Source organism: Simochromis diagramma, unplaced genomic scaffold (genome assembly GCF_900408965.1).
Source record: "Simochromis diagramma unplaced genomic scaffold, fSimDia1.1 OVJJ01000446.1, whole genome shotgun sequence".
Lineage (NCBI taxonomy): Eukaryota > Metazoa > Chordata > Actinopteri > Cichliformes > Cichlidae > Simochromis > Simochromis diagramma.
Window position 1 is genome coordinate 535,366 of NW_024386822.1, and position 27,111 is coordinate 562,476.

Below are 27,111 nucleotides of genomic sequence, written 5' to 3' on the forward strand. Positions count from 1 at the left end.
GTCCATCTTTTCTATACAGTCTATAGATGTTTGTGTTGCTGACGATGGAAACTAAGCGTGTCTCCAGGCGAACAACAACTGTGACAAAGTGAAACTGTAACAGCTGAAGAGCTGGATGGGAGAGCTTTCTAACACCAACACATGTAACATATGTGTGCATATGTGTGTTTGCACATTTACATGATGCTTGTTGTTCTTCACGGTTAGATTTTATTGGTAAACAACGTGCAGGTGACACAGCTCACTGTTCTCTCTCGCTGCCTCGCTTCTTGCTGTGCTGGTGGTTTAGCGTGAGTGCTACTTTCTGGAGACACTGGATCTATTTTCAGGGTTATCATTATCTGGTTGACCTTCAGGGTTTGTTGCCAAACTGCACAATCTTTTCTGCTCGGTGTGCGCGGTTCTGCGTTTGTGTGCTGTGAAGAGTCACATTGTTTCTGACTGGAGGTGTGTCTAATTTTCTGACAGGCAGTCTTCTGGAGCAGAATCCGTGCTTCAGCGGTCGACACGGCTGCGACATTAACGCTGTCTGTACACCTGGCGAGGGCGTCCGGTTCAGCTGTGAATGCACAGCTGGTTTCGCTGGAGATGGACGATATTGCCACGGTAACAAACCCACACTTGGTCACATGGGCAGTGCTGAAAATGGGAAAGAACAGATGAGAGAATAATTTCAAAAATGTGACAGTCACGTGGAAACGCTCCATAGTAGTAAAATGATGATCTGAACCTGGATTACATTTAATCTGAGCATCTACAAGCAGCACATGGAGCAGAGATTATGTAATGTGCAGTAACATTACATGTATGTTGTTGGCAGATATTGACGAGTGCAGGGAGACTCCTTCAGTGTGTGGACCCAACGCCGTCTGCAGTAATCAGCCTGGAAGTTTGCGCTGCGAGTGCTCCGCCGGCTTTGTGTTCGCCAGTGATGGAAAGACGTGTGTCGGTGGGTTGTGTGTGTGTGTGTGTGTTGACAGCTGGGGGGTATCTGGTTCCTGTGGGTGAGTATGACTTTGTTGCACCTAAAGCTGACAGCGGACATAAACAATAACGATCTGTGCAGCACAGACGAGATGTTTCCTGCCTGGTCTGTAGTGACGAGATGTGACTGCTTCAACCTAAAATGAAGATGCTGTCGGGTTCGTTGGTTGGACCTCGTCCCTCTGATGGGATGTTGTAATGTAGGATGTGTTTAAATATAATAGTTTGGATGGTTAATGAGTGCTGTGGAATTTTAGCTTCATAAGTCAAATACTCTTCAAGATTAATCTTTTTTTCAAAACGACCTGTCCACCCACCTACAGCAGGGCACTTTGAGGTGATCTCAAAAACTAAAGGCCTGAAAGTTTCACCGGGGCAGTACATTCCTGCCCCGAGTGGAGGATTTGAAATATCTCAGGGTCTTGTTCACGAGTGATGGGAGATCGACAGACGGATCTGCTGCGGCTGCAGGGATGCAGACGCTGCGCCGGTCCGTCGCGGTGAAGAGGGAGCTGAGTGTAAAAGCAAAGCTCTCAATTTATCGGTCCATCTACGTCCCTACCCTCACCTACGATCACGAGATGTGGGCAGTGACCGAAAGAACGAGCTTGCGGATACAACCAGCAGAAATGGGCTTCCTCTGAAGGGTGGCTGGCCTCTCCCTTGGAGACTGGGTGAGGAGTTTGGCCATCCGGGAGGGGCTCAGAGTAGAGCCGCTGCTCCTCCACATTGAAAAGAGGTGAGGTGGTTCGGGCATCTGATAAGGATGCCTCCTGTTCGCCTCCTGGGTGAGGACGTCCCACTGGGAGGAGGCCCCGGGGCAGACCCAGGACAGCGTGTCCTGGGAATGCCTTGGAGGAAATGGAGGTGGTGGTGGAGGAGGTGGCCAGAAAGAGGGAGGTCTGGGCTTCTCTGCGTAGGCTGCTGCCCCCACGACCGGCCCAGGATAAGGGGGAAGAAGATGGATGGCTAGATAGACACCACTGGTCTTTATTATCATACTAATGAATGGGGACGTGTAGTTTGGGACAGATTCATCAAAACATGTTTCTCTCTGGTCCTGCAGAGGAGAACCGTCCAGTAGATCACTGCCAGAGAGGCTCTCATGACTGCGATGTTCCACAGAGAGCACTGTGCCGCTACACCGGAGGCTCAGCCTACATCTGCTCCTGTCTGCCGGGGTTTGAGGGTAACGGCCGGGGCTGTCGGGGTGAGTTCACGGTGCTCGCTGATGTCTCATCCTTAATAAACAGATGCACTGTAAATGTAAGAGACACTGCTGCATGAATACAACAAATGTTTGGGATCGTATGCCTGACAGGTATGTTCACCTGTCACAGAATGAAGAGTCACTCCACAGCTTTACAGGCTCGTATCAGTGTGTGCTGCACAGCAGTCAGTCCTTTACCACAGACCTCTGTCTGTCCACAGTCACAGCTACTGAGTGGTAACTGCAGGTAAAGCTTTTACAGGATAAGTGAGGCTCAGCACAGCCTCATGCAATCCACAGTTCTGCACCTCTCTCCAGCTACATGACAGAAACCTTTCAAAGGCTCTGTGTGTGAAATGTTCAACACAGCCAGGACCTGTGTGTCATCAGTTTACTCAGATTACAGGCTTTTGGGGGTGAAAGGTCACCACGGGGCTCAGGCCCATCTCAACGCTCTCTTACAGCCTGTTGGAAGAGCTGGATCTTTATGGGTTTGATGGATTAACACGCTGACACTCGTGGCTCGAGTAATAATGCGTTCTAGTTTGCTGTTAGGTTTCAGAGTCATTTTCAGCACATTGCTCTAAATATCTGTAAGCTGATTGGATGTCTGTCGTCCTCCATGTAAAACTGTGTTTCCTTGAGTCTGGAGATGTTTGTCGTGCTCGCAGACAGCATGTAACGTACACCATGCTCCAGTGCTAATGGTACAGACTGTAAAGTGCTTCAGAATCAGTGTACCATATACTTACAGTTACAAACATCACCTGGCCGATGTTCGGGTCTGACACCTTTAGCTCCTGTTATCTAACCGTTGATCGACGTGCTGAAACATGCAGCCACGCCTCACAGCGCTGTGGGCTGATAGTGCTCAGCCCTGTCTCCGACTGGCTGCTTCGATCAGGGCTCTGTGGGGCAGGACTCTTTGTTCTTGTGGCTGGAGATGGCTCGTGATGACTGGCTGGATGTTTGGGCTACAGAATGCAATGAAGATGCTTTCCTCTCATAGCGTTTATGCTACCTGTCACTAACTCAGCCGTCGAGCCACTAGACTTATGACCACTGGCTGGATCTGAGCCTCTGTGGACAGAGGGCTGCAAGACAGGAGGACAAAACTATTGCTGCTATAAATACATCGTCTGGTTAAAGAGATGGGTCTGTCAGCATGCTTTGTCGATTCAACGTTGGCTGAAGAAGAGTCTACTCAGAGCCCGTAATTAGCAGCTGCAAAAAGGGACTATGTTAAAACCTGTACCTCACCCAGCCACCAGGGGGTCATTTGGGTGTCTTGGTGTCGTTGATTTATCTTTAAATTCAGTCTGTGATGCACATAGTCATCTAAATTCTGCCCACAGACGTACGACTGCTCAGTGTCCATCGGCTGTTTGTGTTCGGGTCCATATTCGCAAGCAGTGATAACACAGCTGCTCTCAAAGACACGACCAAACAGGTTTAGGAGGATTTTGCTGCTGCGGGAGCCTGCCAGGCTGTCGCGCCCGGGAACTCTGGCGTTATGGCTTCATTACAATAGACCCTGTGCACGGGAAAATGCTAACTTCCTGTTTTAAGACCGGATGTAAAGTAGCTTTATTTTGCGGTCAATCGCTACTGCGAAGGTGGACTCCAAAGTCATATCCAAACACGAAAACGGAAAGATCGCATTAAGTTACAAAGAGCAGAAGGTGGGAACACTCACCACTGCTGTGTCATAAAAAGTCAAATGATCAATTTTGACGTTTGAAGTGTGCAGATCGATTGTTTGTTTACATCACTCAACACAAGCAGAACTGCATCACTGCAGCAGAAGCACATCTCTGTATAGTGACAGTTATTATGATTTAAACAGGCAAATGTTCAGCATTCAAGCCACAGGTGAACAGGGATAGCTCAGTAGGTAGAGTGGTGGTGATCGGAAGGTCGGGGGTTCGACTCCACTGAACGGCTACCCTGAGGTACCCCTGAGCAAGGTGCCGTCCCTACACACTGCTCCCCGGGTGCTGCATTGGTGGCTGCCCACTGCTTCACTGGGTGAATGGGTTAAATGCAGAGGAACTATTTCCCTATGGGGACTAACACATTATAAAAAAATATTATTATTATTATATAAAAAACATTAGTCAAAGGTTTCCCCGTTATGCTGATATCAGCTAGTCAAGTACACACCTACACAGCATGTCAACAACGAAAAGCCACAGAAAAACATTAATGAATGATTGCTGGTTAGGGTCTGTATACATGAGTATTTACAACGAGTATGTTGTGACGTACCTTCAAAATTACAGCGGTCCCTCGCTATGACGCGGTTCACTTTCCTGCGTCCTGGTCGCTGCAGACGATCTCCTCCGTGCCGTCTCTCCTGTACAGCACAGAATCGCTGCATCGATCACCGGCAGTGTGACTCTGAAGTGCTGTACTGTATGTTCGTTTCCCCCAACAAACACAACGTCGACGAAACGTTCTGCACCGTCAAAGGCACCTGCGGTAGCACCCAGAAGGCAGAGGAAGATGCTGACCATCACACTAAAACTTGGACTTCTGATTCATTAATGTTGAATTCTCTTGCAGCTGAAAACAGGGTTTGATCTTTGGTTTCATTCTATAATACTTGACTTATTCTTCTACAAAGGTTTGAACTTTGAAAGTTTAAACAAGAGAGAAAACTGTGACAATGTTCATGCCTGCCTGAGAAAAGAGTATAAAGTGTGCAGTGAGGGGTTTTACAGCCTTAAAACATGCAAAAAATAAAGGTGGCTACATTGTGGATTTCACTTATCGCGGGATATTTTTAGAACATAACACCCGCGATAAACGAGGGACCGCTGTATACAGATACTGAGAAATATAAAATTAGAATCCTTCCTCTCTTTTGCTCTGAGGCGTGGAGGAAGAAATATCGACAAGTTGACGAACATCATCTACAGATATATTCGGTAAATGCCCAAGACACCTTGAGAAATGTAAATCGTCCATTTGGTTGACTTGTTTTGGAAAACCCGAGCGTAAACAAGGCGCGAATATCACACCGGAAACGAAGCGCTCTGCAGGAGTGCCGGAAGTAGCACATGCTAAGGCACACATAGTCTATTTGCAGCATTCAACTAAAGATCTACTTTCAAACTTTTCACCATCTGGTGGCCATTACTGGTACTGCAAGATCCAGAATGTGAGGAGCCTCTGTTTTTTCTGCCTGTTCAGATGTGGATGAGTGCCAGCAGCAGGATCGATGCCACGCCGAGGCCTCCTGCTCCAACACACAGGGCTCCTTTACCTGTCAGTGTCGTCCTGGTTTCCACGGAGATGGCTTCCACTGCAGTCCCACGTTCTCAGGTGGGTAACCAGCACATTCACAGGTTTACAGACAGATTTTCAGTGAAATAAAGATGTACTCATTTATTTGACCGTTCTGCCCCCATTCATTGTTTTAATCCTGAAACAGGTCATCCTGGAGGAGTCTGTTTAAACACCCCAGCCATGCATGTATCACTGTAAACGGAGACACTGAGACCCATGAGAGTGTTTTGATTTGTGCGTTCCAGTAAGAGTGTCGTCCTGCAGCTCCAGCTGCATGGTTCTGGGCTGCAGCGGCTGATGCTGCTCTGAGCACAGCAGCACGTTCTCTGTCTGATCTAACTCAACATGTGACGCATTCAAGTACAGTTAGTGTTGAGGAAACAGCAGCGTTTTTTGTTCCTGATTCATGTTTTCTTTCTTTTTCTGAAAGTGTGTGTGTTACTAAAAGAAGACAAACAGAAGCGCAGCCAGCAGTCAGAGTAATACTGATTCCAGCTGTCAGCAGCTGGAGGCGCACAGCTAATTACAGCTTTACTCCTCTGCACCACAGTTTTGTCATATTTCCATCCTTTATTATGACCTGTCTTGCCTCTGAAGGCATCATTTAGTGTCCCGTGTCAAAACATGTCCGTGACTCTTAATGTCAGCAGCATCTTTTAGATGCCTCTAGTGTCGACAGCGGGGCTTTGATCGTCTCCGCCGCCATCAGGGATCCTTTGTCCCGTTGGACTGTTGGGGGCAGATGTGGCGCTGTGAGGACAGCCTGCTGTCTGTGCGATGACACTGTTGTGGCTGGCTTGTGGTTTGTCTTTGAGGACACTCGCTGTGGGACCACAGAGATGAAGAGCCTGCTGCTTTAATCACTCAGTCTTTGTATCTGCAGCTGCCACGTGCTGAAGTCTGCTCAGGAGCACGGACCTTTGAAATAAGCCACGTGTCACATGTGTTTTGTTTTTCCAAATGACCCAGTCATTAAAGTTTGATGCATTTGAAAATGACAAATCCTTTGTTTCTAATAGTGATTCATTCCAGACTCGCAGTCCATAGAAACAAATGCACCCTGATCAGGACACCATACGTCTTCCTCCTGATTCAATGCTAACACTGCAGCATCGTTTCAGTTCCTGATCACCTGCTGATCAGGTTTTTTAGCCTCCAGTTTCCTCAGACGTCCTACAGACACCGTGTCACGTCGTTGGCTTTGGGAATCATGCTGTTGGTGCAAAAATCATTTGTATGGAGTGTTTTTCGACATGCTGCTTTTAACAAAGATACACTTGTATGTGTTCTTTGGTTGTCTGTTATGTGCTGACTGGTTCGTCCCTTTAGTAAACAGCTCCTTTTGTCATGGTCCTGGGTCATTTGACCCGGCGTTCTTCAAATCAAATTCAAATTCAAATCAAATTCAAATTTTATTTGTCACGTACACAGTCATACACAGTACGATATGTAGTGAAATGCTTGGACAACTGCTCGTGACCTAAAGAAAACAAAAAAGGAAAAGGCTATGAATAAGATAGGAAATAAATATGAAAAATTAAAAAGGGTAAATTTAACTAGGAAGGAATAAAATATAAATTAAGGTTAAAAATGAAATAACTGTACAACACAAATTAGAATGAAGGGTAAATTTAACTGGGAAAGAATAAGATAAAATATATAAATTAAAGTTGAAAATAAAATAACTGTACAACAAAATACACAATATAGAACTATATAAGAATGTATGAAGAAATATAAATAAATATATACACAATAACAGCAGCATATACACAATAACAGCAGCGTGATTTAAGTAATGAAGTGAAAACAATGTCCAGAATGTCCAGTGTGTGTAAGAACTGTATGTGTGGGTCAGTACTGTGTGGTGGTGTGATTGAGAGACCGTATCGCCTGCGGGAAGAAGCTCCTCCTCAGTCTCTCTGTGTTGGTCTTCAGGGAGCGGAATCGCTTTCCTGACCTCAGCAGAGAGAACAGTCTGTTGTTGGGATGGCTGAGGTCCTTCACGATCTTCCTGGCCTTGGTCCAGCACCGCCTGCTGTAGATTGAGTGCAGGTCAGGGAGCTCGGAGCGGATGGTGCGCTCAGCTGACCGCACAACCCTCTGTTTCTTTGTTTCCTTGCGTTTCTGTATCATCTTACGTTCATTTGTTGTTCTTGGAGTTATTCTCAGTCCTAAGTTGTTCAGATTAGTTTACTGGGTTTCCCCCTCGTGTTTTATTCCATGTCTCTGCAGCTCGTCATGTCTGTGCTCGCCCTCGTGCATTTCCTGTTTTATAGTGAAGGTCTGTGTCTCATGTCAGTGTATTGAGTTTTGCGTCCCCATGGTCTCGTCATGTCTTACTCCCAGCTGTGTCTCATTCCCTCGTTGTCCCTCTGTGTATTTAAGCCTTGTGTCTGCCTCTGTTAGTTGCTGGTTCGTCTGTGTATCGTCTCCTGTTGGACTTTTCAGGTTTCACAGGTTTTTGTTCCTCTGTGTTATTGTTTTGTAGCTGCTTCCAGTTTAGTCTTTGTTTGGTTTAGTTCCCTGCGATGCTCTGCTTTTGTTTGTGCTTCACCTTTCCCTGAAAAGAAAACTCATTCATTTACTCAGTTGTCAGCGCTTGCACTTGGGTCCACACTTCTCATCTCCTGACGATCTGCCTCGCAGATCTTGACCCTTTTATGCTTTAGTGATTCAGAGGTCAAAGTGATGTGGTTTAAGTAACAAACACATAAAAAATTATCTGAAAGTTATCTGGTACATGGATAAAAGCAGCCAGTGTCCAAAGAAAGGCCTGGGGAGGTATTGCAGAAGTCTGACTGCTTGGATGCTAAATAGAAAGAAAGGGGCGGGGCTAGTGATGTCAATAACAGATCAAGAGCAGGTTTAACTTGACAGGTGTTGGAGCCTCATGTTTTCTTCCTGTTCCCTGTAACCCTGTGGATGCGTTAATGCTAATGTCATCAGATGCTACTACTGTGTGACTGTGAACATGTGACTCTCTAAGGAGCGGGACACTGGTACGTCTCCGTAGGCGCGACCATCACTCTGTGAACGTGTTTCGTTCTCGTGTGTCCTCAGAGCGTGAGAAGACCCGGTGTGAGCAGCAGAGAGCGAGTGCCGTAGCCGACTCTGACGTTCCCTTCTCATTCCGTCCTCGTCCGACTGTCGGTCGGTACGTTCCCCGGTGTGACGAGCGCGGAGCTTACGAGCCCACGCAGTGCCACCAAAGCATTGGGCAGTGCTGGTGTGTGGACGCCAACGGGCAGGAGGTCCCCAACACCCGCACAGGACCTCACAGTAGCCCTCCTCTTTGTGAGTCTCTGTTTCTGCTTATTGATGTTGTGCTATCGGAAAACAAACATTTTATCGTGTCATTCTATCGATATATTAAACTTTTTACTCATATGAGGTTCATTTCAATTTAAATATGATTTATTTTCTGCTTGAAGCTGCACATGATAAATGTACTGTCGAGCATTATATAACTGAAAACCCTCTCCTGTCTGATCATTTCCTGATAACATTTACATTTACAATAATTGATTACACAGCGGTGGAGAGTAGACTTCATCACAGTAGATGTCTTTCTGAAAGCGCTGTAACTAAGTTTAAGAATATAATCCACCCACTGTTATCATCTTCAATGCCCTGTACCAACATAGAGCAGAGCAGCTATCTGAACGCTACCCCAACAGAGGTCGATTATCTTGTTAATAATTTCACCTCCTCACTACGTACGACTCTGGATACTGTAGCTCCTGTGAAAACTAAGGTCTCTAATCAGAAGTACCTGACTCCGTGGTATAATTCTCAAACACGTAGCCTAAAGCAGATGACTCGTAAGCTGGAGAGGAAATGGCGTGTCACAAATTTAGAGGATCATCATTTAGCCTGGAGAAATAGTTTGTTGCTTTATAAGAAAGCCCTCCGCAAAGCCAGAACATCTTCATCACTGATTGAAGAAAATAAGAACAACCCCAGGTTTCTCTTCAGCACTGTAGCCAGGCTGCAATGTTCCCTCTAAGCTGCTGGCACGGTCTCTGCGCACAAAAAAAAATCGAACCTGAATTGAAATTAAAATTAATACTTTAACGATTCTGTTTTGCAGTGTTAGTCAGTGACTGGCTGCTCCTGTATGGGATTAGAACGATGCCACCTTATCCCATAGTCCAGCCAATGATGCGATTCACATTCGTATATACGCAGCTAATCCACGTCGCTGACAGGCTATGACAGCGTCCTTATGTGCCGACACCGGTGTTTTAGCAAAGCGGCTGATGTGGAGTGAAGCCACGTTAATGACAACGTGTACAACCATTGGAGATGTGAGCAGGACAGACAGAACAACTGACGGTAAAGTGTGGACTTTATACCAGTTTTTAAACTGTGTTGATCGGCCACGTAAAACCAGAGTTATGATAAAATATCTGCAATGTTTGGTTTTCTTCCTGAATACTGTCGTTGTTTATATTTACTGCGGGAAGAAACGGTAAAAAGTAAGAAATATACCCATACCACTGCTTGGTAATAATAAATTCATACATTAAACTCATAGCACAGCACTGCAAACAGCTGGGAGTCAGTGCTGTGTGTGACCTGTAATGGGTTTACAGGGGAAGTGGCACAAACAAACAAACAGGTTGGTCCATCTTTAGTAAAAATACTATATACAATAGAGTAAAATAGAATAATATATACAATAGAATACAAATAGATCTAGAAACACCCAATAAACCCACGATGCTGATCAGTTTCCCAGGCGCAGTCCATCTAGATCTGGATCAGTTCATCCACTCAAACTTGTGGCCACATGAAAATCATACCCACTCACACCAGAGTGACCCCACCTGACACACCCACTACCTTAATAGAAAAATAAATGGCAGCGTTCAAATATCTAAATACCCAAAAGAAGAAATCAGTCCGTGATTAGAAACATAATCACAGCATACCGTGGCCATATATATATATATATATATATATATATTAGTTTTAATCTGTGCAGAGCATCGCAGAGTCCAGCTGGTGTATGCGTGTAATGTAATGCTGTACATGTACCTTTATATAAACTTGGATGTGTCAGACATGTCAGGTGATGTCTTAGAGAGGCCAGTATCATCTTGGTGAACTGAAGGTTGTAGGCTAATTGTTACATCTCTACACAAAGCCCACTGCCAGCATGACTCTTCTCCCACACAGGCATCGATCAGGCAGTTACTCCCGCTCCGATCGGTCCCACGCCGCGGCCTGATGTCCAGCCCATCGCTCCTGGAGCATACCTGCTGTTCGCTCAAAGCGGGAAGATCGAACATGTGCCGCTCGATGGATACATCATGAGGAGGGAGGAGGCCAAACCTCTGCTGCACGTCCCTGTAAGAACAATGACACTGCTGCTGACAGCCTCCACAGATACTGCCATGTTTTTGTCTGGACTTTATCAGCCCGTCCTGCTGCCTGACATGCTTTAGTGTTACCTTACAGTGTAAAGCACCCTGAGACAGCTGCTGCTGTGATCTGGTGCTGAATTGAATGTGTTGTGGCCATAATGATATTCTCTTCAGAGAGATGCCACTTGTTTGTTTGACTTGGTGTTTCAGTAATATTTTACTCACCAGTTTAATTATCTGCGATTGGTACCAGAGTGACATCGCTGCAATGCTCTCTGTCTCTAGACTCGGATGAGGGTCTTTTGAAAAGATGTCTGTAAGAGCCTGAATGTGTTCATGGATTATGATTTTTGTGTCCTCACACATTCACGTTGTTCTTTAGCTGTTTTCAGCTGCAGAGCTCTTCGTCTCTGTCATGAAGTCTAGAAATCATCTGGCACATCTGCATTAATGTGTTGCAGCTGAACACACAGCTGTCTGTTAAAATAATGAAAGGTTGATCTTTTTCTTCTTTCACGACCAGGATCGAGTGGTGATCGCTGTGGCCTACGACTGTGTGGAGAAGATGGTTTACTGGACCGACATCACTGGACCAGCTATCAGCAAGGCCAGCCTCACTGGAGGAGACATCGTTCCAGTTGTTACTAAAGGTACAGCACGTGTCGCGACTGAGCAGAAGCACCTTTATATGTGGCTCCACTTTGTGCTGAACTTGTACGAGAGACTGCAGCTTGTGTGGTTTCTTTGTTTGATTACTCGGGTGCAGGAGAAGTTATGCCCAGGACTTCTTTGTTCTAGCAGTGGGATGGTTTCATTTCAGCTGCTGTCACAAGAGCTAAACTATATTCTCAAAACCAAAGATCAAACTGTCCCAGTATTAGGGATTGAACAGCCGAGTCCTGGAACCTGCTGGTAGATGCCGTGGATGCTTCATCAAAAATCTTTTGAAGAGGCTGGTCAGTATTTTTCAGGTGTTGCTGAGCAGCTCGTGTGGCCACAGGAATGTTCTTGGTCTGTACTTCTTAGCTGTATTCTAGTGGCTTGTAGTTTAAGTGGGTTTTTTTCGATGTTCCTGCCAGGCCCCTGATGAAGTTGAGCTCTTCGTCCTTTGGCAGTTAAGTGCAGTGGTGCCATCAGTCCCTGTATTCAGTGTTAAGTAAGTCTGCTCCTCCTCAGAGCTGCAGAGTCCTGAAGGCATCGCCATTGACCACGTGGCCCGCCTTCTATTCTGGACTGACTCCACGCGAGACACCATAGAGGTCTCAAAACTGGACGGCAGTCACCGGAGAGTCCTTTTTGACACTGACCTGGTGAACCCTCGACCCATCGTCACCAACCCAGCATACGGGTAATAGTATTTGTATTGGTATTAGCAGTAATACTATGTAATCGTATAACGAGGAGTAGCACTGACCCTGTGTGTACTACATCTTTTGGTTGCTTCCTTTAGAAGGTTCCTTTATCTCACAATGCCTCTGTCATCCTCCTCATCCTCCCAGCATCTTCCTCTGTCACTCCAACCCTCTGCATGTCCTCCTTCACTATGAATCAGCATCCTTTGTCCAATATATCCATTACTATATGCCATATATTCTAATTACTAGCAATAACTTCAGGACTCTTGGTGAAAGCTAATGTGCTTGAGTCTGCTAGCAGTGAAATTAATATCAGAGCAGAAGTTGTATCATGAACCCAGCAGTAGCAGTTTCTTGTAACTGGTTTTTGTGATGTTGGTCTCAGGCGGCTGTACTGGGCAGACTGGAATAGAGACGGGCCTAAAATTGAGATGTCCAACATGGATGGGACTGAGCGAGTTGTCCTGGTCAAAGACAATCTAGCACTTCCCAACGGTCTCACCTTTGACTATGAAAACCAACAGCTATGCTGGGCAGATGCAGGTAGGAAAAAGCCTTCCTCAGATCCACACACAGCACTCAGAGCTCCTACTGGTAATGTGTTCCTGGATTACTTATCCCAATGACTCTGCAGGGACTCGCAAGGTGGAGTGTATGGATCCTCACCGCCAACTGAGGCGGAATATCGTCGAAGGGATCCAGTATCCGTTTGCCCTGGTTTCCTTTGGAAGAAACCTGTATTACACTGACTGGAGGAGGTACCAACTAAGACATTTACTTTGTATTTTTCTTTATTTAGAGCTCTGCTGATCTAAATCCAGAAAGTCCTGGCTCAAAACTGTCAAATGGTACATGGACTGAGTCTTATATCCGGTCTTTAAGTGATGACATATGAACCCTGCTTCCGGGTCCAAACTGCTCTGAGTTTATTAAGGCTGTTGTGTTTTTAACATGTTTTAATGTTTTGTATCTTGTTCTATTTAATCTGAACAAGCCAGATTACATAGTGTTTAGTGATCACTAAAACAGTCAGTGATCGCTGTCGGCCTCTCTCGGTTTTTATTGCCACTGTTCATTTTAAAGCTCAGTTTTTAAAACCTTAGGATGTAACTACAGCCCAGCACATGCAGCAGTATATGAATGACTAACCTCGTATTGTGGATGGATTATCTCAGTTGTTCTCCTGGCTGAAGTTTGGTCCGTTTACAGCATCCTGCATGTTAACATCCTGGATGTTAAACTTCATAGTTACACCTGGTAAAGCAGCAACGCTGATCATTTTATTAAAGATGAAAGAATTTAGACAGTTTGTAACTCTCAGTGATGTCGCAGTGTTCGTTTGACTTTGGGACCTGAAGCGGAGTTTGGACCTGGAAGTGGCTAATGACGTCAGCTACTCTCACGGAGAAGTCAAAACATTTTATACAACATGCCTCATTCACCTATTTACACAAGCCCATTTCCTATGCTTACATGCTTTGTATCTTACATCCACTACATTGTGACTAATGGCAGTGTTAATGTGACGTATCTGACACATCACTATGTGGCCTCTGAGATATTCAAAAGGTTGTGGGTGTTTTACAGGGAGGCCGTGGTGGCTGTGGATCGTCACTTGGGGAAAGAGACAGAAGAGTTTCTGCCACAGAAACGCTCTCGCCTGTACGGCATCACCACAACAGCAACACAGTGTCCACAGGGTATGACTTCTATCAGCCAGAGCGGTGACTGAAACCAGAGAGACAAATGTAGGGACTAAGGACGATGAGAAATTGTAGAGTGCAGTCTGTGGGAGGAAGGTTTACAAAGGTTTTTTTAAAAAGGGGAAAAGCTCATCTGAGTGTAATTAGCTTAGCTTAGCATGAATACTGAGAGTAGGGGAAAAAGGTTGGTTTCGTTTGGTTGTTACTAGTTTTTAATTGTTTTTTTGTTTTTTTACATTAATAAATACTGCCAGAGGTCATAAAACCGTCAGGAAATAAGGGAACCAGTGGTGATTTTCCCATGTTGTCTTTTTGTAAGCAGAGAAGTTTCCCGTTCGTTGGAACTTTGTGGGCTGAGAGTTTCGAGCTCTGTGGAGTTTGTTTCACAGCAGTTTAATGCAGTGGGAATAGTGGGAATAATTGATTCCAGATTCCATAGCATGTGAAGCATGGGAATTTCAGGCTGACATGACCTCAGAGAAGCCAGCTGTGGATATGGAGACTGGCTCAGAGCCCAGAACTGTACAACAGGCCACGATGAGAAACTGCTTCACCTGCTGGTTTCGGTGCAACACAAACGGATGATGAAGTGTTCAGGCACTTCCTGAGGCTGCAGATCCTCTAATCATATAGTCATGTTTATGCACTCGTCCCGCCAGCTGGCCCTTCTGTTAACACACACATGAGAACTCTGAGGTATTTTCACTATTGGCTGTTTCAGTACACATGAAAACATTATGGGTTCTTCCCAGTATAAAAGATGTGCACGCTAACTCTGATGTCCATCCATCCATCCATCTTCATCCGCTTTATCCAAGGCCGGGTCGCGGGGGCAGCAGCCTAAGCAAAGAGGCCCAGACCTCCCTCTCCCCAGCCACCTCCTCCAGCTTATCCGGGGGAACACCAAGGCGTTCCCAGGCCAGCCGAGAGATATAATCTCTCCAGCGTGTCCTGGATCTGCCCCGAGGCCTCCTCCCGGTGGGACATGCCCGGAACACCTCACCCAGGAGGCGCCCAGGGGGCATCCTTGTCAGATGCCCGAACCACCTCAGCTGGCTCCTTTCGATGTGGAGCAGCAGCTGCTCTACTCTGAGCCCCTCCCGGATGGCCGAACTTCTCACCCTATCTCTAAGGGAGAGGCCAGCCACCCTTCGGAGGAAGCTCATTTCTGCCGCTTGTATCCGCGATCTCGTTCTTTCGGTCACTATCCACAGTTCGTGGCCATAGGTGAGGATAGGGACGTAGATCGATCGGTAAATTGAGAGCTTCGCTTTTACACTCAGCTCCCTCTTCACTACGACGGACCGGTGCAGCGTCTGCATTACTGCAGCTGCAGCCCCAATCCGTCTGTCGATCTCCGGCTCCCTTCTCCCATCACTCGCGAACAAGACCCCGAGATACTTGAAATCCTCCACTTGGGGCAGGAACTCATCCCCGACCCGGAGTGGGCACTCCACCCTTTTCCGGCTGAGAACCATGGCCTCAGATTTGGAGGTGCTGATCCTCATTCCCGCTGCTTCACACTCGGCTGCGAACCGTTCCAGTGCGAGCTGGAGGCCCTCACCCGATGAAGCCAACAGAACCACATCATCCGCAAAAATCAGAGACGAGATTCTGAGGCCACCAAAGTGAAAGCCCTCAGAAGGCTTTCGCTAACTCTGATGTGAAATCTTTATTTCAAACACGTACGTAACACAGATCTCTTTTTGCTACTGCTGGCCTTCACACACAAACTCGATGAAAGAGCAGCCAATCAGAACTCTACCCCTGCTCTGTTGCCCATTACTGTTTTTGTTTTTACACTGTTGTGCTGCTCTAAGCTCTCTTTGCATTTAGTTTGAGAACACATGTGAATACAATGTAACTAAAATGACATTTGACAGTAACAGTGGTGCACATGGGTGACATCATCAGTCCTCTGCCACCATGGCCTTTCAGACATCCTGTCCCGTCAAAGTAAGAGCCTTTCTGTAAAGACCTTTGTGACATTGTTGCATTGTCTTCCCTTCGATGCTTTAGTGTATAACTACTGCGCTGACAACGGCGGATGTTCTCACCTGTGCCTGCCACGGCTTGGAGGGCTCTCCTGTCGCTGCCCGGACGCGACCGACGGTCAGTGCGAGGAGAAGGTCCTGTGAGCTGAAGACGATGGGACGATTTCAACTTTTCTTACTTGAACTTTAACATTTCTGTAGTCATTTTAGAGTCTTATGAGCTTTTGAAAGCTGCTCAAACCTCACTGTGTCTGTCCTCACTGGTTCTCACATCTGCTGATTGTTGCAGTCCAAAGTGAAAAACACAGATTTACCTGATTGGGTGATGAATATGTGACAAGGTACCGTTGTTTATAGTTTATATTGTGTACTTTCAGCCTGCTTGTTGCTTTCTGATAGATGTGCTCTAAAAGGTTTTTGTGTCAAATGTTCTTCTGGAGTTAGTGATGACCACAGTGCCTCTGAGTTTTGTGGACAGTGTTTCCCTGCTTTGACGGGGTTTTTTAGACATTGACATGTCTCAGGTTTGACTCCTGGATTTTCACACTAGTGAGTTAGTGCTTCTGCTTCATTTACAGGAAACAAATGTAATAACTGTTAGTTTCATACAGCATTTCTTCAGTTCAACCGTACCAATGTGACATGATTATATAGCTCAGCAACCTTACATGATGAAATGTGACTTTTCGGCAGGACTAACATACTCAGTGATTCTGCAGGTGGACCTCTAACAGGGAGCCTGTGACGAACATTCATTCTGTTTGTTCTAAACCCCGCAGTGTATTTTTATATGAATGTAAATATTTACCCAATATGCCAACAGTATTCTGTCTTGTTTAAATGGTGCTGATGTAAGCCTGAGATCTACCTGATGATGGTGATTGCTGTGACGGTGTGTGAAACAGTGCTCCTGTTGAACTCTACCTCCAGTCTGTGCTCCATTTTTCAGTGATGATTAAAGATAAACAACTGGTGTAACTGAAGTTCTCGCTTATTTGAATCCATTTTCCTCAGGTACGGAAGACCTAACAGCCAACATGTTCATCAAACCATTTAATCAAATCACAATCAGGATTTTTTTCTCTCCGAAACTGGATAAATTCAGGACATTCAGCTGAATTTCCATGTTTAGGATGTGGTCCATGTAATGTCTAAATACAGTGTAAAACTTTATTGGCATAGATCATTATTTCATTTGAATATTACCATCCACAGACCTGGTGTGACATGCTATCGTTCTCCAGTATGAAAACAAAAAAAACCCAAACCCCAAACTGTACTGTGTGTACAATAAAGTGTTTTATTGCTATCTTTGTATTGAACAGTAGACTGGTGACCTGGTCCACTCCTCTCCAGGATGTACCCCTCTGTAAATAAATGTGTGGGACAGCCTCCTTTCATTTGATCAGTGTTGCATAAATAAGAGCCACTGTAAGTACAGTGGTCCCTCGCTATAACGCAGTTCACCTTTCGCAGACTCGCTGTTTTGCGGATTTTTTTGCATGCTTTTTTTATGTTTTATTTTTATTTTTTAACAGCGCATTGTGTTCTGCCTCCTGATTGGCTGTAGACGATTGTCAATCAATCTCATGCCGTGTCTCCTGTACAGTACAGAGTGTGTTCAGATTGTCAAATTTACATTAATCTTCGATCGCTAGCAGTGTGACTCTGAAGTGCTGTACTGTATGTTTGTAAGTTTCCTCCCCAACAAACAACAATGTTGACGAAACGTCATCACCTGCGGATGCCTTTGGTACCGTGTACATTTTAGGACATCGTCAGGTCTCAAGAAAAAATTTGTCAGGTATCAGACAAAAAAATGTCAGGTCTCAGTTCTCAAGAAAAAACATTGGACATTGGAAAGCCCAGTGCAGTCGCAAATCGCTCGTGCTTCACAAGCTGGACCCACAGAGTCTGCTAAGGTTTGTCACTGCCATAGTAGATATGAGATTTATATAAACCCATTTAGAGTGAGGTTCATGTAAATTTACCATTCTCTATTTGTTTATCTTCTGACAGCGTAAGATTACAAGTGTGCTCCAAAGCTTCCTTTGCCTGTTAGACGTGGGAATGCTGCAGACCATCAGGGAGTGTATGGTCCATCAAGCCCACAGAACAGAGCCGGGCTGGAATTTGTCAGTTCATGAACTGATGGCATTCATTTCAATCCTGTTTGTAAAAGAGCAATCATGTGTCCTGTTGGTGCCATTGTGGATTGCTGGTCAGAAAGATTTCTGGTGCCAGTAATCAAAGAGACAATGCCCCGAGATAGATTCATTTCAATTATGCAACACCTTCGATTTGATGACTGGGACACGCGGGCAGAACGGGTGAAAACAGATAGATTTGCGGTGATCTCCGACATCTGGACACGCTTCAACAAGAACTGTGCTGAGAGTTTCACTCCAGGAGAACACATGACCATAGATGAACAGCTGTTCCCTACCAAGGTTCGTTGTCCATTCACACAGTATATCACAACCAAGCCAGACAAATTTGGGATCAAGTTCTGGATGGCCACGGACTTTGACACCAAATATGTCTACAGTGCATCTCCTTACTTGGGAAAAGACCCCAGTCGTCAGAAGGGAGAGAGGCTGGCAGAGAACGTGGTCATGAAACTGATGGAGCCGTTTTTGGATGACGGGAGAAACGTCACAACAGACAATTTCTTTACTTCACTGTCACTGTCGCACAGACTGCTGCAGCGCAAAACGCTGTTATGGGGCACGGTGAATAAAGTCTGGCGTGAACTTACTCAACTTGTGCGGATGTATTCCATAAGAGCAGCAACACGCAGATGGTCAGTAGCGGTTTTCTACAATATGCTGGACCTGGCGGTGGTGAATGCCTACATTTTGTACAAGGGATGTACAGGGTGGACAGGCAAAAGAAGATTGTTTCTGAGTCTTCTAGCTCAGGAACTTCGTTGCCGATTCATGTAGCACAAGGAAATATTAGCACAGACGCAGGCTGCTGAAGCTGCTGCAGCTGCTGTGCCAGGGACTGTAAAGACAACGCAGTGCCAGTGGAATATACGCAAATTTGCGCAGGGCTAGTAAATCTAGTAGTAGGGACTCGCACCAGGGAAAAAAAGGCTCAGTAATTCTAGTGTTAAGGTGTGAAACAGCTGTGTGCTGCCTTTTGTTCCTGGAGAAGGTATTTAACTGAGAGTCATGCTGGGCTCAGGGAGCTTAACTTCCACGTGTTTGTCACCCTGAGAACACAAGCTCCAAAATCTCTCCCTGAAGACAAGAAATGCAGTTCCAGAACAACGAGATGGATCTCAAGAGCTCACAGCAGCATCCTGAGCAGTGAAGAAAAGGTCCAGCAGCAGCAGCTGTGCAAGACAGCGACAGCAAGGAGGAAAATGGCACCATCATGACTGGATGGATGGATGTGCATTTCCAACGAGCTGCAACTTCACTGTGTGTGAATGGACCTTTGAAAAGACTGCCTGAGTTGGACATTTACCACTTTTAGAGAAAATGGCAAGAAGAGACAGTGGAAAACAGGACAAAGCTGAAAGACAACGGACTCTCACTGGACTGCTGCAAGGAGATGAGACCACAGTGGAAGGAGCAGGGAGGACATGGAGGAAGCTGTTTTAGTGTGGGAATAAAATTTGGGTTTAGGAACCTGGGAAGAAAAAACGACTGCCTTACGTGGAGAATGGAAAAGTGTCTGGAGCACCGCAAAGAGGAGAGGTACACAAAATTACACAAACAGAAAAATGCATTAATCCTACTAACACACACACACATGCAATGAAGCTCATGAAGATCAAACAGCATTTTAAGCATTTCTGTTACCATCATCTTGTCCGGTTCACTTAGTGGGTTAAGAAGTGATACACAGACCAGTGAACTAGTATTATTTTTGGGGAAGGATGATTGAATCATTGCAGGGCTGAACAGAATGCTGCAGGGGGTCAGATGAGTGGAGACTAATAGATTATTGAGTTTCTTGTTCCTGATGTGTGGGGGAGGTCTTATCATGATGCACATCTGGGTACATGGAAAAAAAACTCATTATCTAATAGAATATTGCTGTTGTGTGAGGTGTGACTGGTGGATGAAAGTTTTGGGGATTTACTGATGCATTTTCTTTTGGTACCACTTTGAACCTGCCAGTTTTGATCTATCATTCTAAGAGAGTACACTTAGACAAGTCCTAAAAGAGGCCTTCATATTTTTTGATTTTAACAGTGCACTGAGATTTTTTGTTTGGCAATTTTCTCTTCTAAAAGCAGGCCTGCAAGATCGGGATCGAAAGCGCTACACAACATGTTGATCAATCGCAAGTGAGCTTCTCCAAAATTAAAATGGGCTCGGGAGAAAGCCACTTATTTGGGACAATCACAAAACAAGTCCCTGCCAAAAAGGATTCAGCGAGGTGATCCAGTCTAATTTTTTTTTTCTTTTTTGAAATGACGTCATTGCTGGCAGTAGAAACTTATTGCATCACGAGAGGTTCTACTGGCAGCAAATAAAAATGGGGACTGACTGGACTGGTCCGGGGAAGCTTTCATTTTTAAATTGCAGAGACGGTGACATGAGGGATATGGAAGAAGAGACTGAGGTGCAGATGCAGACCATGACCAGGAGAGAAGGCTTCAAGAGGACCAGTGAGAAGCAGGGACCATCTCCAGGACAACTGAAGAAAGACAGTGGGCTGCACCACTGGGCTTCCAGGAGATTGTGAACAGCAAAACCTTAAAATAAAGTGAAAGAGATTCGGCGTTGAGGAAGACAACTAAGGTGTACGACGTGCTCTGCCTTAAATCTACAGCCGCGGTGGAACAGAAATCGAGGGATGAAGAGAGCGTGCCAAGCTCCAAAGGTGACAGCGCAGAGGGAGACCAGCGCTGGAATTATGACTCTGTAGATGGCACAGACACCAGGAGCCATGGCCGTGACTGGGAGTGTCCACCTAATGCTGTTTGACTCTGCCATGCAAAGTACTTTGACACTCTGGAGAAGGCCTTTCCTCTGTGTCATTGTTGTTTCCATTTGCATGTGAGAGCTTAGATTGTGGGGAAGATTAAAGATGAACAAAGGGTGGTGGGAGAACAGTGAAGTGAGGATACACAGTGTGAAACTCCTTTAAGTGAACAATAATGTTGATGTGATAAACAGACATGCCACTTCACGAGCGCATGGCACAACACAGAAGAGCCACCTCCACAGGACAAGACTCAGCAGTCCATCTGCATCTAAAGGTCAAAGGTCACTCTTTCGAGGATGCCAATGTTCACATTTTGGACAGAGAGGACAGATGGTTTGAAAGAGGAGTGAAAGAAGCCATCTATGTCCACTGTGAGCGACCATCTTTGAACAGAGGCGGGGCTTACAACACCAACTCTCTGCCATCTATAATCCAGTTTTGAGATCCCATTCCCAGACGCCTTAACGCCCACTCACATCCTGGGCCATCTGACCTCAGGAAATCACATGATAAGGTGGGGCCAGGTTTCACAATGAACTCACCCGAAACTCTGGCTGATTGGGACCCACACCCAGTTTCACACCTTGGCTCAGGCGATTAGAGGATCATCAGGGGGCCCTTTGTCCCTCTGTGGGGGGATACTCCCACTAGGTTTATATCTGGGACTCTCCACCATTTGACCTTAGAACTGAAGAAGCTTCTCGGATGAGAGGTGAAACGTCTTCAAGCAACTTAAAGAAGTCCAGACGCTTTTCTTTGCAAGCTCCTTTGACTACGATGACCTGGATGACTGAGAACCTTCACAGACAACCTTAAGGTGTGAAACAGCTGTGTACTGCCTTTTGTTCCTGGAGAAGGTATTTAACTGAGAGCCATGCTGGGCTCAGGGAGACTCTGCTGACCGTCTGTCCCGCGGTCATGCAGGGACTTCATCAAGCTTGCTTGTCTGTTCTTTGTGTGTTTGATTAAAGAATGTTAGCTACCGCTCACCGCTCGTCTGCAGGCTTTATTTGAATGGAAAACTTCCACAACAGGCAAAAAAAAGCTTTTTGCTAAAAAAAAGATTTAGAGCAGAAGTTTTTTGCACTGCATTTTAAAATGAAAACATATTGCATTTATTTACAATTAAAGACACAGAGCAGGAGGTGTGTTACTGTTTTACATCCACAGACACACAAGAAAAGAAGCAGGCAACATGAGGTCAAGTTATGGCAATTTTATTTGTGTGTTTCAGTGCATGTATTTAGATTAGAGTTTTTAAAAAAACAAACAAACGTCCCAAGAAGAAGGATGGGGTGAAAGAAAGGTGGAGAGAGGAGGAAGAAACTATTGACGTCCTCAAACTTGATGCTGCTGGGTCAGTTCTTTCTCAGCAGGCTGCTCCAGAATCCCCTCCTGTCCTCGGCTTGCTTTTCTATTGCCTTCAGTTCTTTTAAGGTTTTGTTGAGCTGCTCCTCTGCATCTTTAAATGTTTCTTTCAGCTGCTGTTTGGCCAGTTTCACTTTGTGTTTGAGGAGCTCTTTAGCTTCCTTTTTGTGCTTTTGTATTTCTTTAAGTGCGTCTTAATAGGTAGATAGGCTTGTTAGAGCCTGCCAGGACCCTATCACTCCAGATAAAACCCTGATAACTCATAACCTACATGGTAATTTCAAGTGTGGGGCATGCATTAATTGCCAATATACCAAAATGTTAAATCATTCAAAGACCCTATAGGTGACAAAACCATTGCCATAAAGGGCTTTATCACATGCAGAACTAAAAATGTAATCTACATGATACAGTACCCATGCAATAAAATATATATAGGAGAAACATCTCGCCCTCTTAAAGATCGAATTAATGAACACAGAAGTTCAATCAAGAGGATTGATTTAACCAGCCCTGTTGCAAGACACTTCAATGATAAACATCCAAATTCACCATTATTTTTCTGAGGCATAGAAGCTATTAAACTAAACCAAAGAGGTGGCAATATAAATTTTATCTGGAAAAAAAGAGAAGCATTTTGGATATTCCGTTTTAAGAGTCTGCACCCCAGAGGTATGAATGAGGATTTTTCTATCAATGAGTTTTTATGAGCTACACCTCTCTTTTTTTTTAACCAGTTAAATTACTCTCACGTGAGTAATATTTATTTAATTAATCTTATTATTTTAGCCAAAGAAGAAGTAGCGCTTCAGACATCTCATCTTAAGTCTACAATTCAAGTCTAAATTTTAGATATTTTACATTTTAGAGACATAAATAAGGATCTTTTAACAAATGTGTTCCCATGTGATGATGTAATCTTGTTTTCTAATTCAAACGTGCTTTTACCATTCAAGACCCCCCCCCCCTTTTTTTTTTTAAACCTGTGTGTATATTTATAGCATCCTCCTTATGCATATCATGCATGTGTTATTTTCAGACGTATGGGGGCTATGTCACCCCCCCTCCTCCTCATCAGTAATGATCTAGTCCGGTATTTACTTGGGCGTGACTTAGCCAATTAACCAATACCTACCTATTATATGTCAGCTGACCTATCTATGAAGTTTTGACTGTTTAATTTGGAATTTTTTTCTGTTTCCTGTCTTGTATTTAAGCAATTTTAAAATGTTTTACTATGACCCTGATGAAGGCCACAAGCCGAAACGCGTTGGTCTATTATTAAAGTTGTTCTTCTTCCCTCAAGTGTTGCTGGAGTTCCTGCTTTGTGATTTCTTTTCTTTTGCCTTCAGTTCTTTTAAGGTTTTGTTGAGCTGCTCCTCGGCATCTTTAAATTTTTAACTGCAAAATGAACTGATGAAAACAGTACAAAGGTTAAAGTACCACATGTGCTGTAGTGAAAGCTGCAGCTGTTTATTGATAAAGTTAAAGACAAAAAACAAAAGGATTAATCACCCCTGTAACTGTGTCACTATATATCAGCATTAACAGGACCTCAGTTTGTATCTCAGACCTGCACAGCTTCCGTTTTAAACACTTGATGTACTCAGCTGCATGAAGAGCACGTTTGAGTTTCTCTAACACAATTAAATAAAACCTGATGAAGGTCAAAGGTCACAGTTTTCACAGTTTTTTGCAGATAGTGTGTTATTTACCATAAAGTGATTCAGAGTTATTCATACCAGAGTAACCAGAGAGGATCATATATTTTTAAATATATAACTTTCTACAGGACTGAATATAATATCTTTATGTAAAAGTCCGGAGCCTCTGGGGAGTATCCGAGTATTCATAACATTACACAAAGCAAAGGTCTCCATCACAGTGTTCATGAAATGCTGGGTTTATCCATCTTCTGGGGCGGGCCTACAGAGGAGTGCTGAAGATTTCCCTGTGAGGGAGCTGCTGGTGAAGATCATGAGTCCTGCTTGATCAATGCGATGAGCTTCAGTGTTCCTGTTGTTTCTTAAATGAAGCCTCTTTCAGCGGGTCAACAGAACATCTGGCACAGGACAGCTGTGATGAAAGAAAGGGAAGAAGTTTCTCCAAACCTCTGGACCCAGGAAACCCAGCTTGGTCCTGATGGTCTCCCTCACTAGTTTCTCTCCAGGGTGAATGTAGCTGTTATACATAATATGGATTATTATTAAATGAAAAGAACAAATTAGACTACACTACTGAAACCTTCTGCTGCTGTTTTTAAAGTTTCCATGTTACCAGGCTGTAGAGATTTAAACAGTTTTAGATCCATTACACTCACAGTCTTAAATGTTAAAATCTCAAAGGACAGCATTATATTTTTGATATTAACAGTAACTCTGGGCTTCTGTGGAGTGAGCAGATGATCTCATCGCTGTCTAAAAATGGATTAAAAAACCAAAAGAAGTGCTGAATCCTTCAACAACACAGACTATTAGAGTAGCAGCTGTCTGTGTGAAGCACTTGCTGCAGGGTTGCGCCATGAATGTATTCAGCTGCCAACAAAAAGCAGGACTCAGTGCGGGCAACTGCCATGAGTCTGACGATGTTGGGGTGAGACAGTCTCCTAATAAAACAGAAACATCTCCGAATAAAAAACAAAAAAATCACATTTCACCACTGTCGCTAGCTAGAATGAATTAGCCAGACAAAAATAGTACTGATTTGGTTTCATACAAAACTAGCTTTCCTTCTCTGATATGTAACTTTCACAACATAACCGCAACTTAATATAACACAACTGTGGCAGCCCATGAATTTGGACACGTCATAGTTAAACTTACCTTGGCTGTATCCCAATTCAGCGTCTGCAGCCTTAAAGGCCGCATTTTAAGGCCAATTACGTCACAGCGACACGATGAAGGCTGTCCCAATTCAAAGGCTGCTCAAAATGCGGTCCTCAAATGCGTCCTTCATTTCATTGAATTTTAAGCCTGTGGCGGTGTAGACTTCGTGACCCAACATATCCCAGAATGCATAGCGCGGCGGTGGGTGTGGATAATTTTGCCGGAAAAAAAAAACGGCGGAAGAGGAGCGCCAAAGAGTAAACTTTTAAAAGTAAGTACTGAATATTATGTCACTTATTTATGTGCAAATGTTTAATAACGAAGAACATTAAAACATTGCTGTTGGCCAAATGTCGGCAAAGTCATGTGACATTAGTGACGTTTGTACTAACTTGGTTTTAAAGCCTTTACTTTAAATATACACCGTTCAATAGTTGGCCTTAATCTTACAGAGAATGTGATGATTTTATGGATATTTAAATTAAGCACTGAGACAAATTTAGTAATGCCAACATAATAAAAGAACAATATTTGTCTCTCATATATATAACACAGTTATATATACTGTGTCAAAGAAACCTGTCTTTGAGTGAAGATTTAAGGTGACAGGAAATATAAATAATATAAATAAATGCAGCTTGAATCTTTACTGAAGCTTAGTATTTGAAACAGAGTCATTCACTGCTGTAATAACTAATAATGATTGAAATTATAACTTTAATATTGGCCATATTATATTTACATTACCAAAGTGAGATGACTTTAGTCTCATGAACAACATTAGCTAATTGTTATTTACTAGGTAATCTTAAATGACTGTTCAGTACAGAAGTGAAGCCCAATAATCATGATTTCACAGTCATTCTCAGATACTTATCAAATCAAAGCTCATGTACAAACAAACAAACAAATGAACAAAAGATGTCTCCTTCAATGTTCTGTCAAACAAAAGCTGTATGACACGTTTCCAGCTGTGTAGTTTCATGGGTGCTGGCAGCCTGGGCAGCGCGGCGGGAGGATAGACCGTCCCATTTCACAAGCCTCTCACGTCCGGCCTTTACCAGTACCGGCGGCCCTTGTGGTGTTAGGCTGCGCACTTTAAGGCTGCAGACCCTGAACGGTGAGGTGCCCGGACGCGCAGCCCGCCGCTGCTTATTGAACAGTAAGAGCGATACGTGCTTTCACGTCAAAAAGGTCGTCATAAATCAAGGTCTCTAATAAATAAAAAAGTCGCCAGATTGTCGCTAGTCGCGTTCAGAAAAAAGTCGCTAAGGTGGTCTGAAACTCGCCTAAATATAGCGACAAAGTCGCTAAGTTGGCAACACTGGGTGGGACATGACAACACCGCCACCTGCAGGAAGATTTTCTCTCTGGTACCTTGTGTTCTGATACCTGACAACTTTTTTCCTGACAACTGACGATGTCCTAAAATGTACACCGTACTTTGGTTTCATTCTATAATGCTGGACTTATTGTTCTACAAAGGTTTGAACTTTGAGAGTGTTTAAACAAGAGAGAAAAGTGTGACAATGTTCATGCCTGTCTGAGAAAATGTGTGTAGTGAGGGGTTTTACAGCCTTAAACACCTATGATAATTGTAAGAAATCAAGTTGGCTTTGTCACGGATTTCACTTATCGCAGGATTTTTCTAGAACATAACTCCCGCGATAAATGAGGGACCGCTGTATTTCATGTATTTGTTACTTCTCAGCTGGACTATTGTAATTGTTTTATATTAGGGTGTTCTATAATTGTCCTGAAAAGTCTTCAGTTTGTTAAACTGTCATAACGAGAGCACTAACAGGGACTAGAATCTCTGCAATCTCCTCTGCTTCACCGAGACATGGCTGAACCCAGCGGTGCCGGACCACGCCATCCAGCCGGCCGAGTTCTTCTCGGTTCACTGCATGGACAGGACACGGGACTCGGGGAAGTCAAGGGGAGGCGGCGTGTGTTTAATGGTGAACAACAACTGGTGCAACAGTGCGAACGTTGTTCCTCTCACACGCTCCTGCACACCAAATCTGGAACTACTGTCCATCATGTGTCGTCCTTTTTATCT

At 44.4% G+C, this 27,111-nt stretch overlaps 1 protein-coding gene and 1 long non-coding RNA gene across 5 annotated transcripts in view; one reads left to right on the plus strand and one right to left on the minus strand.

The window, feature by feature from the left end:
- LOC120730773 (nidogen-1-like) overlaps positions 1-17,218 on the plus strand; it is a 32,666-nt gene extending 15,448 nt beyond the window's left edge. For 2 of the 4 annotated variants that reach the window (XM_040027253.1, XM_040027256.1), the window contains exons 9-20: positions 469-606; positions 821-949; positions 2,051-2,194; positions 5,390-5,521; positions 8,549-8,782; positions 10,670-10,842; positions 11,381-11,507; positions 12,034-12,205; positions 12,598-12,755; positions 12,847-12,970; positions 13,800-13,912; positions 15,935-17,218. In XM_040027253.1, coding sequence (XP_039883187.1) covers positions 469-606; positions 821-949; positions 2,051-2,194; positions 5,390-5,521; positions 8,549-8,782; positions 10,670-10,842; positions 11,381-11,507; positions 12,034-12,205; positions 12,598-12,755; positions 12,847-12,970; positions 13,800-13,912; positions 15,935-16,053 — 1,763 coding nt within the window. In that variant the 3' untranslated portion in view covers positions 16,054-17,218. The remainder of the gene's footprint in view (positions 1-468; positions 607-820; positions 950-2,050; positions 2,195-5,389; positions 5,522-8,548; positions 8,783-10,669; positions 10,843-11,380; positions 11,508-12,033; positions 12,206-12,597; positions 12,756-12,846; positions 12,971-13,799; positions 13,913-15,934) is intronic. The other 2 variants (XM_040027254.1, XM_040027255.1) reach the window with 2 other exon arrangements.
- LOC120730774 lies at positions 345-5,225 on the minus strand. Its single transcript, XR_005695196.1, has 2 exons — positions 4,463-5,225; positions 345-639 (listed from the first exon to the last, which is right to left on the minus strand). It is a non-coding gene; the product is annotated as an uncharacterized LOC120730774 (long non-coding RNA).
- Positions 17,219-27,111: the final 9,893 nt, after the last annotated feature.